Consider the following 16,247-nt stretch of genomic DNA (forward strand, 5'->3'; position numbering starts at 1 on the left):
AACTAAAAATGCAAAAACAGAAATTTGTCTTTTAAATAGTAAAAATAACATAAATGAACCAATGCTGAGATGTTCTTTTGTTGTTTCGGTCAGAGGAGGAGCTACGTTTTCATACAAAAAAAAGATTAAAATAAGGAGGAAGCAGCTTGAGTAAAACAAAAAAAACAAAAACAGGCTGTTGTAATTCAACAGTTAACTTGCTCCAGACTGCGATTTAAAAGCTTCATGTCGTCATGGTCTGTAGCTCTCATCTCTGTGCCGCCTGATTAACTGCAGCTAATAGCGTCTCCACAGGGCGCCTGCGTTCAGACCAACCTCACGCCAGCTGGGTTTGGAAACGAAGCAGGAATAACTAAAGACCTGATATAACACAGGTGTTTTCTCTTCTGACCTAATATCATCAGTTACTCCAGCAGTTAAAAGAGAGCTCCACGTGAAGTAATGTAAACCCGGGCTGATGAGTGTTTCCTCCTGGTGCATTTCAGTGGATTTGATGACCCGTTTATGGTGCAAAATTCAACAAAAGTATTTAAAAACATCTATGATCTATGTACATTTCAAAAGCAGATTTCATTGGTTTCTATGCTACAACTGTGCAGACTACTTTGAATGAACATTGTGCTCCATGCTGGCTCAAGTTGATGAATAAATGTTCATTTTGACCTGATTTGTATAATAAAGAAACTGCTGACTAAGCACATTTCCAAGTTTTCTCTACATCAATGCCCACTGTATTTAACACAAGAACCCCTGATCTCTCAAACAATCATTTCAGATGATATGAAGCTGTCTCCACGCCCGACGCTGTGCTCGGGGGTGTCATGATTGATGGTCATGTAAGGAGGCGGGACGTTGTCGTTGTTAGGATCGTCCCACCCCGAGGGAGCAGCAGACTTGTAATGCTGTGGCATCTGGCCATCATCGCCATAGTCACTAAGATCGTCGTCGTAGTCTTGATGGGAGTCCAGATCCTGTAAACCAAGAAGAAATTATGAGCATCAGTATCATTTTGGTGTACAAAAGCACAGAGACTGTAAGATGCTGCAAATCAGGGACAGCCTATTGAAGAAAGCAGCATTTTTTTTTTTTTTTACAAATTAGATATTCTAAACGATTTAAAGTCCAATAATATTTGCTTCTATTGTAAAGTTGTTCCCAGTGGTCTTTTAGTTATAATTATGCATCTTTTATTTAAAATGTGCGTTGTTTTTAAGACATGGTTTCAGCTCATTATGTGGGCGGGACTGTTGTCATGGAAGTTCGCCGCCGCTAATCTCCCATCAGTCCTTTGTTTGCACTCTCTCCTGCTAGCTTATACCACCTAAGCACAAGCTAACATTAGCTTAGCAAAACAGAAAAGCGAGCAATATTGGAGCTATCCAGGCGTAGAGTGTGCAGCCAGGCGGCATCTTAGATGAGCAAAATTAAGACGTTAATGGATCTATTTGTCTGCAAGTGGAGGCTTCAGAATAGTAGTGGAAAAGCTCGACTTTGCCCCGCCCATGTCAATTCCTTCGTCAAGCTTTTTCAAAATGAGTCATCATCTGATCTATCATGATTTAAATAAATACATTAAATAAAAACATTTTAATTTATAAATTATCTTGTATTTGTCCTCCATCATGAGCAAAATGCTATAAGAACATGTTAGAAAACATGATTTCCATTAGAGTGGGTCTTTAAATAATGTTAAAGTCAAATTAAAGCTCAAAAGTTTTGCTTTAATTACAGAGAACGACAAAGAAGTAAAAAGTAAAATGACCAGTTTAAAACTTATTTGAATCCCAAAATGGGTCATTTAAATGATCAAATTAAAATTTAGTTTTGGGGTTATTAGAGGCCAAGATCTTGTATATTTATACTGAATGTTTTGTTAGACTGAAGGGTGAAGAGTTTTGATAAGAGACGAATAACAAGAAATGTTATTGGTTTCCAACAATAAGAAAAAAGGATTAAGGTCCCCAAGGCAAAAAAACAAGTGATAAGAAAATCTGACTTTAATTTGTTTCTGACTATACTAAGAGTGAAGGTCAGATTTTTTGGGGAATAAAGTTTAAAGTAACAAAAACCTGCAAACGTTTCTCCTCTGGGTGTCTAAGAAAAATTGACTTTTTAATATTAGTTTGAGATTTCGGTCTTGATTCTGAAAAGTCGGAACATTTAAGGGAAATGTGTGGTTATTTGTTATAACCCAAGCTCAGCTCAGGGAACTACAGCTGTAGTACTTGCGTTCATTTTGAGTAAAACTACAACAAAAAAGAAGAACAATCCTAATAATCAAATCTAAATGTAAAAAAAGAAATCAGACATGTAAGAAAAACAGCAACTAGAATTACAATATCAAAGTTTCCACAGTAATTTGTAATCCCCCAACCAGAAATCTGACTGTAATCCTTGAATTAATAGGAAAATAAAAAGGAACATAATTTCCAGCGGTTCAGAACGTCTTGTGTTGAGTGTTTTCATTCTGCAGGCGTGCTCACCGTTACTGGTTCTGGGGGGTGGTTGGGGTAGTTTGGGTTCTGCAGAAGCCTGTCCTGTGCCTCACTGGAGTATAACACGGGCACATGCTGAGGATGCAAACATCAACACATTTAAGGGAATCCTTTTATTTGTGATATTTTCGGGCATATGTTTGGCTCATCTGTTTTAAGCCTATACTGTCTGTATTTGGCAAAGACTTACCTGGGATGATGGATTTGTCTTCTTAGGGGGAGGGGGCTTGTGCTTTGGTGGACCCCTTCAACACAAAAGTAAAGAGTTTTCATGCTTTGAGTCAAATATGAAACACTCCTTTGAGGAAAACAATTAGAAAGGAACATAACGACATGCTGAGAGCTGCAGATACTCACTCTCCGTTCATGACGTTCTTCTTGTGTTTGCGGAACATTGCTATGACTGTTCCAATGATTGCGAAGATTATAATGACTCCAATGATGGCTCCAATGATGCTGCCAGTGGTGGGGCCTTCAGCTGGGAGAGGGGTTCCTGGAAAAAACAAAGAGATTGGAAAAGTGAGGGATGGAGATGAATGTCATGTTTGATTTGATGTCTGGATATTTATTTCTCAGATTAAAGTCCCACTTTGATCATCTCTCAGTGTTCTTTTAATTATGAGTATGCTGTTTTAAATCAATATTAAGAACCTGAGTATTTTCAACGTCACAAATAAGCTCCTTTTTCCAACTATGTTTTGAATAAAGAAATACTAAGAAATACGATTTTGAGCTCAATTTTTTTATATTTGTCCTCCATTGTAAATATAAATGGCACAAAAACATGTTAAAAACACAAAAAATAGCTTTTTAATTGTAGCTGATAAGAGTAAAACAAGTTTTCACAATATTTAAATATAACTAGAACAAAGGAGATATGAAGTTTCCCAAAAAGGAACATTTTAAGATTACACTTTTTACCTGGAGATTGTTTGAAAGAACACACAAAATGAAATCTACTGGATAAAAAAGCAGCTTTCTTAACGGCCTAATCTATCAGTAATGAAACTCTATACCACTGTTGCATTATGATCAAAAGTTTTAATTTAATCCTATTATTCACAATAACTTGAATAGTTTTTAAAAACATCTAATTAATGTAGAGTTAAAATAGAAAAAAATACCCAACGGTAAATCTGTGCTGCTTTCTCTAGTGAGGTCAGTCACCTCTGGAGTCTTCAGCGGTTGTCTGGCAGCAGCTCAGACCAAGAAAACACATTCAGACTCCAAGAACACAGTAATGAGCTTCTTACATGATTCTCCCTTTGAGGTTGGAATTCTGTCCTTTATAGTATTGATCCAGAGGGAGAGTCGATGCGCTGGCTAAGCAAGCCCAACGGAAACAACGTCTGCACCCACGTGCCTTTCTTCTGCACATCACTGTAACCACTCCAGTACTGTTCCATCACCATGACTGACCCAGAATGCTCACTGATCATGTAGAAAGAGACCCTCAGATCACACATCAATGAGAGCTGATCCCTAATGTGCAAAAAGGGAGGAGAATGACTTCAGAGTGGTCCGAACGTACGTGCAGCCCTGCTGCTCAAGTACAGAGATGTTGATTAGAGTATGGACTCACAAGGTTGATTAAGAAGAAGCAGAGGAAACACGCTGAGGTTCCGCTAATGAACCATAAACCAGTTGCACGCACGCTCACACACTGTGTGTGTTTACTGAAGGTGCAGCTCGGCTCATTATCCTCCGTATTCCCAGGGGATTATGCTAATGAGGGGGAGGAAAAGGGCAGAGAGGATCTGAAGCTCATCTGATGAGAACAAACTTTGGTCTTAGTAATTGGAAAGGTCATGATTGAATCTTGTTAGCCTTCTAATTACAATTCTTTTCTAACAATAGACTGCTTTGAATATCCCCGAAATTCATCTCCATTCTTTTATATACAAAGTGTCGTAGTGATCATGTCTGTTCCCACTTTAGTTCAACACGTCTCCCAAAGTGACCCTATATGTCAACAGAGTAGTTTATTAACATACTAAAGAAATACAATACAGTTTAGACACAATCAGAAAACTTTAGTTTATTCTAAAATATGAAAAGCATCATCCTGCACTTCACCTCTTTAAGTTATTTTTTCAGGGATTGAACTAAGTCGATTTCTTCATTCGAGTGTGAATACTTTCCACCTTTTAGTGTTCTTACCTTCATTAAATTATCAAATGTAAACTGCTTGACACACCAACATCGGACTCACCATTACCAGAGTTAATCCTAAATAAGATTAATCTAAAAAACAAACATTTGATTTATTTTTTAGGGGTAGTGGGTCTTTAAATTCAAAATTTATAAACTTTCTGTATCCCTAATGGGGTTTTTTATCTGTCAATATGTTAAATAAATAAGAGGATAGATGATTATAAATAAGTAATTTGCTTGTTTCTTTAGCAAATAACTATGTCCAGTCATAGGTTTCTGTGTGGTTTTATCCAACACATAAAACACAAATTTGTTTAAAAATGGACAGAAAACCTTGAAAATACGTAATGCACAAGGAACATTTAAGAACTCTAAAGAAAAAAGAAAATTTAGATTAAATATAAAGTTTGTAACCCCAGACTGTTCTGATGAATCTTGTAGCAAATGTTGCAAGTCTGAGCAGGTCAATGCATGAAACCAGGCAGGAACAAGAACAATGTGTTCTGTATATAGTCGCGTGAAGTCAGAAATACCACTCACTCAACACAGTCTGCTCCACACGGAGACAATGGAGCTGAGATTTTGTGTGATAGAAAGAAAAAAAAAAAGACTTTTTGCTGAAATTACTTGACAGTGGAAACCAGATCATCTCAAATGGACACAAAAAAAGTTTTTTAAATAAAAGTTGACTTTATGGTGCAAGAAAATGAATAGTTTCTATGAATTATTGGAGTAAGCTGACAAACTTAACTTTAGTGATTGCATAGATGCTACATGAACAACATTTGTAGTTCTGATCAACTGATATCAAAGATTCAGATTGAATGTGTAGTCGCTTATTTTACAGAATGGAGGTGAGTGTTCCACTTGCAGAAGAAAATGCTAAATCAGAAAAAAGATACCTGCAACATTGTGCAGCTGAAACCGTGATTTTTCTTTAAAATTACTAAAACCATTATTCATACAGTAAATAAAATAAATCATAGCACCGGTATGCAAATAATGATTTGTGCTTTGTGTGTTGCATCAACAAAATATATAGAATAAAAAAAATCTGATTGCAATAAAGATGGACCGTAAGAAATTGATCAAGTACTTCAGTAAACAAACACTTTAGCTTAAATGAGCATAAAAAGGTGATAATTTTACATTATGAAGGAAAATCCAGCACATTTTTTAATCAAATTGTGTCCTGAAAGACTTATTTAGGAAACTGCGTGTATATTTTTGTTCATTTTAACCAAATGAAAGCTTTGTTCTTGTTTATTAATTAGCTTAATTTACAAAACAATAAAACATAAGAATCTAAAGTAAAGCAACAAAAAATAAAAAATAGGTCAGAAGTCAGTTTTTTCCAATTAAATTTCTAAAAGAAAGCAAATTTTAGGACTTAAAAAGCTTGATTCCAGTTATAAATGCATTTGTTTCTAAGTAAATTGGTTGTAGTGAATCATATCTGCCTCATGGTGGTGCTGTGTCTCTTTAGGAAACCAGCCATCACTGACTAGCCAGCATTTTGCCTCCAAGTCCAAAGTCTACCTAGTGTCTCCAAATATTCAGAGGTGCTCTCCTTCCAAAGCAGAGTCTGCTCATCATCATACCAGCCTCTTCATTTTATCTCCTTGGGTTTTTTTTCTGAAACACTACACAAGCTTGCACTTTTGCAGCGCTTCATCTACCAGGCATCATTATCATTTTCACTCAGCGGGTTTCAGGTAGAAAGTTGTTCCTTCCCCTCCAGTAACCTCTGATGGAGAAGAAAAAGCAGCAGGATAAAAGGTCAGATTTAAGGATTGAGGTGCGGCGTTTCTGGGAGAAAGACTTGACTGGAGAGCGTGCCCTCTGCTTTGGCCCTGGACGCCGGCCATGTCTTGCTTTAATGAAATATCTCAAGAGTGTGTGTATGTGTGTATGTGTGTGTGTGTGTTGCATGTCTGCTGGGCCTGCTTAAATCTGTACAGCTCTTTGCCAAGGACATACAACCAGCCAGGCACTTACAGACACAAATGCATGAACGCAACTTTGCATTAAAAATAAAAAAGCCTGCATCCCGTGTTGTATCCTCGTCACACAGAGACATATTTACACAAGAACAGCCATGCCCCCTAGCCTCTGCAGCTTTTTCCTTCCAGGTGGACACGATGAGAAATAAATAATCACATTGAATCTTATTCTAAAGCACAACTAAATTATTTTAACAGAGAGGAGCCCTGCAGGCAGGCAGGGAGCAGCTTTCTCAACCACATCATGTTTTACCTTTTCCTCCCCTCTGAATGAAAAGACAGTCCAGAGTTCAAACTTGCTTATAGGGTTCAGCTCCATTCCCATGAGCAGATCAATCCAGGGACTATCTGCTCAGAAAGACACATATATTCCTTTCTGTGCAGGCCCCCTTCAACCACGCACCCTTGCCTGCCTGGTCAGCCAGTCAACCATAGACCGGCACTCTCCCATGGGGCACAGCAGAGGAGGAGGGGGAAGAGGAGGAGTGTCGGAAAGGAGATGAGGCTGGATGGTTGGCTGAAGCTGTCTGAAATTACTGCAGACCTACTTCAGCAAGATGAAAATACCAGCCGAATCTCTTGGGCTTAAGAATGCATGGATGAATCCCGGCCACATCTCGACAGAAAGATTCTCCCCCGTTTATGTCTGTTTTCGAAGAAGTGAGGGGTAAACTTGATCAGCATTCTTTGATATCTCGCTGCATAATGTGGAAGCCGGAATATGAGAACTACTACCGGATTGCTTCTGAGAGGAGTCAAAAAGAAATGAGTCCAAACAGACGGAGCTGCTTTGGAGAATGACATTTAGGAGCGAGGAGGTGAGGAATCAGAAGAGGAAGAAAGGCTGCAGGAAGAGCCAAGAGAGATGAAGGCTGTGATTAAGAGGCTGGCTTCAGAGGGATTTCCCGGCTGCTGCCTGCAACTGGCTGATCACACACAGAGGGGGATGAAGGAGAGAGCGGAAGACAAAGATCTCAAATCTTGCTCTTTTCTACTCAATCCCTTGTTCTCTCTTCCTGTTTGTTTACGCCTCTCCCTGAAGGGATTAAGGGTTGACATGCTGGCCTATCCTCAACTTCCCCACACACGCCTGAGCTTTGGTGGCATTTATCATTTGCCTACTCGGCACACACTTCCATCACCCCCCCTCTTTCCTGTCATTGTTGCTTCAATTTTTGGGATCGGCTTGTTTGTCCCAACAACGCAAATCTGCAGGGTCACCCTTGGCATCGCGTGCACACTCGTGTTTTCATTACCCTCGCTGACCTGTTCGGCAAATCTGTGCAGCACACACCCCGCCTGAATTTTTAGCACGATGAAAGCCTCCTCAACAGTTGGAGTTAAGTAGAGCTACAGGCAATTCAAGCATAAATGTGTGGGTGATTAAGAATTTTAAAAATGAGTATACTGCTACTCATTGAGATGCACTAAAATCACTATAAGTCCTCTTAGAGTGACATTTTAAGAAGCGACAGTTAACCAAACTGTCCACACCCTCTGGCACCCTGATGGCTCGGCTCGACAATCTTTGCCACAGAGACATTATGGGATTGTCCCGGCTTGTGCTTTTCCCCTGAAATTCTCCCAATTCAGTCCATCGTGCTTTCTGGAAAAAGCGAGAACCATCTAATTACACGAAATCCTCCGTGTTTGATTCCCCTGCCATCAATAATGACTTTGCGGGAGCAAACATCTGATTTGAAATTCTCTTTCTTGCAAGTTTTTCTTTGTTGTTGAATCGAGGGTAGTAACTTGGCTTTCGGGAAACATTTGGACTGAACTTAGTTCTCGCTGTCAGAAAAAAAAAAACTGAAATCTGCTAAGACACACTGGCTGTACAAGCATTTACCACAGGAAAAACACAAGGCTGTGACGATCGCAGCAGAGTGCCTGGAGATGAGATTAAGACCGAATGAATTGATGGCCTCTGAAGGAGATTAAGATAAAGAACAGTACATGTAATCTCATTGCTCACTGAGAGAAAAGAGAAATCCCAGCCTTTAAATTGTGGTGGTTAACCTGGTAACACACACACCCTATTCATCTGTTTGTCCATTCATTCAGGTCGATCCGTGAATCCACTCTCTAATACAATAATCGACTGTGCAATAGAGAGGAAAGGCAGCAGAGGAGGAGCGAAAGAGAAAAAGAAGTTAGAGAAATGAGCAACACACACTGCCGAAAACTATAAAATTATTAGATTAGAAATGATCCACCACAATGCAAATGCTGCAGCAATCAATGACCTGCTTCTCCATAATCACCTCACAATGTCCAGAACTCACTTCTGCCTGAAACAAATCAGCAGTTCATGTTGGGAGACCAGCGGAAACGGCAGTTCTGACTCCAACCGATCACAGGTGTGTGTGTGCATGTGTGACCCAGAGAGATGCTGTTGCCAGGGTCCTTTTGTCTGGGGAAATCAACAATGTTGGTCATTTCTAATCTTCTGTGATTCAAGAGCTCAACAGAGTGCATTTTCGCAGTCGGAGGATTACATTCATTTTACCGACTTATACTACATCGCATTAGTATGTTGGTGCTTCCACATCCGAGAACTTTAACAAGCCGTGTAAGGGACAATCTGTGGACTCTGTGGGGTGCATGCTGCAGCCCCCCTACCACTGAGAATCAAAGCAAACACACATTGGGAGGGGGAAGGAAGGAGCTCTCCTTTTTTTTCTTCCTCTACCATCCCCTTCCATTTCCATCTCTTTTGGACAAGGTCGCTCTTCGCCTCCCGCTGTCTCCCTGTCAATATTTACAGTCCACTTTACACCGGCACAGAGGAGGTCGGCTGCAGCCATCAGAGAAAGCGGGGGTGCATTAGCCAAATGTAGCTGTCCACTTACGACATGAATGATCTCTTGTACTACAAACACTCGGCTTCTTCACAAGCGCATGCAGGCGCGCAGAGGGGTGCCGGCCGACAGGTAGAGCTGCATGTAGCAGGCAGATGGCCGAGCGGCGAGGGGCTGTGAAAGTGCAGGTCGGGTCGTCGTTTCATCTATAGAGGTGCTGTTCCTTTAATGATTTTATTCCCCTCAGAAATCCACCACATTAAAGCAATTATGATACACGCTGCTGAATGGTTAAAAAGCCATTTGTTTCAGCACCATACCTACAATTATGAATTCTGACATGTCAGTGTAATACTATTACCGCCAATGATTCATCATGATACAGCAGCTCTCCCTGGACATACATCATTATGCTGCAGAATTAAAACCGCTGCCAGGTAAAACAAATAACCCTTCAGGATTTGTATGCTGGATGTCTGTCTGTGTGGTGGTTTGTCACAGAAATAAAATAAAAAAGGGGGAATAACCAGCAGAGTCACATGTGTGTATAACAATTACTGTAGGGACTTTACAGGGATCAGCTGTTATTCTAAAAGGCGGGGGGAACTTCTCCTTCTGGAAGAGGCTGGTGTTGGTCAAGACAGTCTTACAGCTGCATGACAATGAGAAAAATATAATCCCAGATGATGGATTTGTGAGTAAACATACCATGAAGTCATTTATTTTGCATAAAAAAGCATTTAATTTAGTCTAAAGCCCCACTCTGCTCATCTTTTGATCTATTTTCATTGTGGTGATGCTGTTTATATGCAAACTTTAAAAAACTTGTCATTTTCTAGGACTAAGCTCCAGTCCCTACCCCTACATTTAGCCCTACAAATGGAGAATTATGGAAAAAAAGTGTCTCAGAATTTGGAAGTCACTTCCACTTGATGACATCACTATTGGTCACCAGTCAGCTAGGTTAGTGTGAGGCTTCCAGCACTCCAATATACATAGTTTCTGAAGAGTGGCAGAAGTTCTGGGTTGGTGCAGAGTAACTCTTCCCCCATTTCCCATCATCCATTTGTTTACACCATCTGCTATATAAATAAAGACTGATTTGATGTCCCGCAAGCTTATGGCCCCTCACATCTCCTATGTAACTTTAACTGTGCAACAAAAATGGCAAGCAATATCGAAGCTATCCAGCTGTAAGCCGTTTGTTTACAAGTGGATGTGTCAGAATGGAGCGGGGCGGGGAGCCATAGTAGCTCCTACGTCACAGCCACAGGCTTTTTCCAAGAGTCTGGTTCTGATTCATGACAATTTGAATAAAGAAATATTCAGAATTTCAATGTTCTTTATAAATAGTAAATGGCGTTTACTTATATAGCTTTTACTACCTTCTTAGAAAATCTAAAGTTCTTTACAGTCAGTGGGCACCACATGCTGTTACTGAGGCATCTGATTGGTCAGTTTGTAACTTGAATAACTGGTGACAAAGAAAGAATATCTTTAAAAAAAACTTGTATCCGAGCAAGAATGGTTATTCTGACAAATAAAATGACTGAGAAATGGAAGTCTATGAGACTTTGGGTTTTCTTGGAACCAGTGGGTACTTCCTGTTTGTAACACTAGAGGGGAGGGGTTGAGAAGTCCATTACTTATACAGTCATTGATTCAAACACACATTCACAGACTGATGTGTCAACCTATAGCTATCAGTAGCAACGTGGGGTTCAATGTCTTGCCCAAGGAGACTTTGACACACAGGCGGACACGGCGGGAACTGAACTTGCAATCTTCCTATCAGAGGTCGACCGCTCTACCTGTGAACCACGGCCACATATGTCCTCCTTCATGAGAAAAATGCCACTAGAACGTGCTAAAAACATAATTTTCCTTGAAGTGGATCTTTAAAGAAGTAGTGAGAAAATTCAGATAAGCACTTCTTGGCACTCTTGCAGAGACTCAAGTCCAATTCCAATCTGGTCCCCCCCACCCCACAACCCCCGCACTCTGTGAGGAAGCGCAACTCTGTTTGGAGTCACACTGACAGCTGTGGGGGGGCTAATGAGGGGGTTAGGGTGGAAATACATGGACAAGCCCTGGGAAGCTTTCGCCCTTCTCAGACAGAAACGGCAACTTCAAATCATCACCCGCCAGCATCAATTTACACGTGTCCATAAACTACAGGAGGCTCATCATTTCAAATCTCATGTCAGCATGAGGACATAAATCATTTTCAGAAAGCCTCACATTTATCTACATTCTAATTTGCATTATTTTCTTGTTGTTCAACAAAATTAGATATTAAATGGTAAGAATCTCATTTTTAGATGATTCCCGATTCCTTAAATAATTCAAAACTACATTTTTACGCTTTCAGTTCCTATTAATCTCTGCTTTTTAAACACCACAACATCTGGGCTAGACTGGAAGCAACATCCAGTTTTCCTCCTCATTAAGCAACTATTAGAGTTACAACAATAAAGAGACTTTTCAAAACTGTAACTTTATTGAGAATATCAGTGTAGCATGGAATAACGAATCCACCTACACAAGCAAGACGTGCTGCAGCTGTAACACGTTTTCATAAACTGCAAGCGGCCACCCACTTCTAATGAAACATGTTGTTCTACAAACTGAACAGGGAGAAGAAAGCTATTGTTTTACGGCTATTATGCTACATTTATATTTTTAAAAAAATGGTAGAAAGTTGACCACAGTCAGGCAATGTTCCAGATTTGCAAAACTACTGTAAAGTACAGTAAATGTTCAATCTGAAAATATCCAGCAGCCTATTTTACCCCATCATGCCTTCAGGCGTTCTATCCATCTTCCCAGCATGCTTTCACAACTCTCCACAATCCTCTTTCCTCTTCCTCCTCCTCCTCGTCCTTCCCCACCAGTGTCACCTCAGCCTTGAGGCGAAGCAGTCAGGAGCAGCTGGTATGTTTACCTGGCCTCCTTACTACAGCTAACCTCTGGCTAAAAGAGACTCTCACCTCATTACTCACCACTCTGCCTCAGACACAACCTAAAACGCAGACATCCGCTTAAACTCCCCCCTTAAAGAACCTCGGATCACACATTTGCAATTTATTTAGCATCCTGCTGAGCATAACTGAAGCATACCATAATAAAAAAAGGGGGATAAAAAAATAAAGTCGAGGACTTCACTGAAGCTCAGTTCTCCGTTTTTTTCCCTCCCAGAGTCAGAGTTGTTTCAACTCTCACAGACTCGCAGGAGAGCGCTCATCATGTCACCCTCCCACCAAGCTCCTCGCACTCACTGCCAGGAAAGAAACGAGGTGCAAAAGAAGAGAGAGTGCTAAATGTATAGAATAGAACAGAGAATAGGAGGAAAAAAGCACGATTCAATCTGTGAGCTAAAGACAAGTAGGAGTAGCAGAAAGGACAAGAAATGCAGAATACCGCGGTTGGAAGACACGTGCAGAATCTTCAGTTGTGTGCACCTGCTGCATTATTGACCTCAAGCTAGTCTGACTAAAAGAGCCTGAGTCCTGAGAGTGCAGTCGCAGTAATAGGCCCCCCATCTCTCCCTCAAATGGCCTCTCATCAGCTGCTGATTAATGGCACACATAGCTATAATGGTCCTGCGCACTCTCCACATTCATTCATCCAGCGACCCTGGAGACAAACCACAACACAGCGGGCTGAGGAGAAACCCCAAAACGCTGCTCCCGACAAACCCCAATTCAAATGCTCATTAAGGTGGAAATGTATTCTATTGGCATTGGGTTATGCATCGTCACTGTGAGCCAGTGGAAGAAATGAATGTAAAACAATGGGAGATGGGAAGGTGGATGAGAGGAAAATGTTGAGTTCAATTTGTTATGGCGGAGGATGGGGGGGGCGGTTTCCATCATTGTTTAAATGTGTCTGATTGTTCTCTAGTCATGGAGTGCTGGCAGTTTGTAAAACGGGGAGAAACCGCACACACACCTGAAATATGAAAGACTGTCATCTGTGATTCCTGTACAGAATTCTCTGCGGTCATCAGTCTGTCTGTTGTACAGTTCAGTCAACAGCATCAGACTGAAGTGCAGCTGTGCCTCCTCTCTTTAGCATGCAAACACAAAAACACAAACGTGAGCACGAGGGCCGGCGGGCATACTCGTCAAAGCTTTGCATAAAGAAGAGAGTGAACTAATGCACCGACATTCACACTGATGCAATTCTGAGTGCATTAGCGCAAATGCAAATATTCACGGGCGCCCTGCAACCCTCACATCAGGATTGAATGGCACCAGACTGCTCTACATACGTCAAACGACATTACACACCAAGTAGCCGGTGTTTAAAACCCTTGCGGCATCAATAATGAATAAATCTGCATTATCATCCTCTGCTGTGTATTGAATACACTACAGGCAATGCTGCTTATCCCATTGTTGCAAAGCAAAAGCTCTTGTTCCTTAATGGAAATGCTCTATGCGCAGTTCCTCCCAATTTTCAGACAAACTTCTCAATATCCCCCCAGCTTCCACTGCTGCTGCCGGTCCACCCGTTTATCAGCGTGTGTACGTCTCCTCGCAGCACCATTTATGCTCCACGGTGGAGTGTGTTTGTTCAAGCTAATCAATAATCTTCCAGTGAAGGACTTTTAGGAGCAGATTGGAGCCCAAATCTAAGTCAGCGTGAAAGACGGCGTGACAGAAACACTTGCTGCTCTGCCTGAAGGGGCTCAGTGTGGCACCTGAGAGCGCTCACATGAACGCGTGCACACGCCGCTGTACACACTTCCCAGAGATGCCTGCGAACTCTCCGAATGCATTTAAAAACATTCACACGCCGCTGCATCAAAGCAGACAGACTAATGAGTTATTGACCGATCAGCCTGAACACAGGTACACAACCGCACATCCACACGCGTCCATTCCAGGCTTAATGAACGTGACCGCTGTCCCCGTCGCAACCTGGAATGGAGTGACGTGCATGCTCGTGAGTGTTGGTGTGCCAAGCTGGCTGTGGATACACAAGTCATTATTGGAGGTTTAGTGTGTGCTCACTAGTCAGTCAGACTCCAGTCAGAGGAGTCAGCTTAAGGGCTCATAGCAGATCCCTGAGGAGACACTAAATACCATCAGCCGTTTAAATCCATCCATGACCATTTTAAATATGCAGCACACACACTCACTCTACTTTTAATAAGGGCTCTGAGCAACACAGAAGCAGGGAGAAAAACGAGGGAGGACGGCGAGAACGGGGGCACTATTCTGAGAAGGTAGGAATATAAGGTGAGTGGAGTCTGGAGCATTGATTTCTTGGCAGCGGCACGGATTTACCCGGAAAGGCCACAAACGTGTCAGAAGTAGTTAGGCGTGCAACAAAAGAGGGAACAAGCATTAATGGCCACCAGAGCCACACGTGCAAACATCATATTCAGCCGTGGGAATGCTCACATTCTGACGGCTGACACCAACAGTGTCTGGTTGTGGATTTGAAGGAGCGTTGGTGTTAAAGGAGGGAGTGAAAGCGGGGATTTATACAAAAGGTTTTCATGCCTTTAGCAGCAAAAACCAGGAATTTCTCTGCGAGTCAAAAATAAATACTATTACACACACACAGATGAGCGCTAAATTTCTCCTTAATCCAGGGCTTAACTTAGCTCAAAAACCTGTCTGCTCTGCTCAGCCTTGGAAGCACACCTGAGTGTCTGCAAAGCAAGTGGAACAGCAGGGGAAAGTCGTTTCTACAGTTTGATCTGAGGGCGGATGAGATCTACGGATCAAAGACGGGAACAGGGGAGAATCAACTGATCTTAGTTCTGAATCCACAAGAAGCCCCCCAGACAGACTACCTGATTAACTAGATATTTGTGGCCTATATCCAGCATGAGAGGCGAAGAGAATATTGATGATAAAGCCCCGCGGCAAAGTTGTACGTCGCTCGTCCTAGAGCTGGAAATGGCACAAATCAATGCAAAAAAGGTCCGACTTTCACTGCGGTAACCTTTGGATGATTAGACATTTTAATGTTTGATTTAGCTCTGCAGAGTTTGGCTGACTGAAACAAACCATTTTTGAGTGCTCGTCTCTCCTAAATAGTTCCAGCTTTTTTTTTCCATTTCAAGACTATTTGTTAATCTGTACAATTTTAAGTTCCGCTTCAATCATCTTTTGATCTATTGTAAAAGCGTTCCCAGTGGTCTTTTAATTAGGATAATGTCGTTTTACCTGTTGTGGTGTGTGTGGGGGAAATCAATTTTTAGATGCATCAATTATAATTCATAAACGATTTTGAACCGTTTTATGAATTTTAAATAATCCAAAAATGATCTAAAGTAAAAGTAACAAGTGGAACTAAACGGGAAGCATTTTTCAGACATTTTTGAAGAGGACACAAACATGGCTGACCTTCCAGATCTCGTCATCCGACTGGCCCCGACTTCGCTTAAAACGGCCGTTTGGAAGCATTTTAACTTTCATAATGTCAAGGAATAATTGCATAAAAGTCAGGCGGTGTGTAAATTATGTCACACCAACATGAAATAGAGATGGAACTCAACAAATTTGCTAAATCACAATGTGCGGCTAGCTAGACGCTATTTAGTTTGACGTGAGTTAAAGAAAAGTTCATTAAAACTGGTCAATTGACGTAACATTATCCTATTTAAGATTGTTGAGTTGATGGAAAATGTTTTCCTAAAAGATCTTTAATTATCAGACAAAAAACTTTTCTTGTCAGAATTTTTTTATAAAGTTAAACACTTATACTGATCTGGTCTTTACTTAAATGCACTTTGGTGCAGAAAAGTAAGTAATATTAGTCTAGTGTCTTGTACT

The 16,247-nt window shown here is 41.1% G+C and overlaps 1 protein-coding gene across 1 annotated transcript in view; it reads right to left on the reverse strand.

The window, feature by feature from the left end:
- si:ch73-22o12.1 (nectin-2) overlaps positions 1–16,247 on the reverse strand; it is a gene marked incomplete in the record, with an annotated part of 90,191 nt that overhangs the window by 454 nt on the left and 73,490 nt on the right. Inside the window, 4 exon segments of the mRNA XM_024267816.2 lie at positions 1–971; positions 2,484–2,570; positions 2,686–2,740; positions 2,853–2,988. Of these exon segments, the coding sequence (XP_024123584.1) occupies positions 759–971; positions 2,484–2,570; positions 2,686–2,740; positions 2,853–2,988 (491 nt within the window).

Source organism: Oryzias melastigma, linkage group LG16 (assembly GCF_002922805.2).
Source record: "Oryzias melastigma strain HK-1 linkage group LG16, ASM292280v2, whole genome shotgun sequence".
In the NCBI taxonomy this organism is placed as follows: domain Eukaryota; kingdom Metazoa; phylum Chordata; class Actinopteri; order Beloniformes; family Adrianichthyidae; genus Oryzias; species Oryzias melastigma.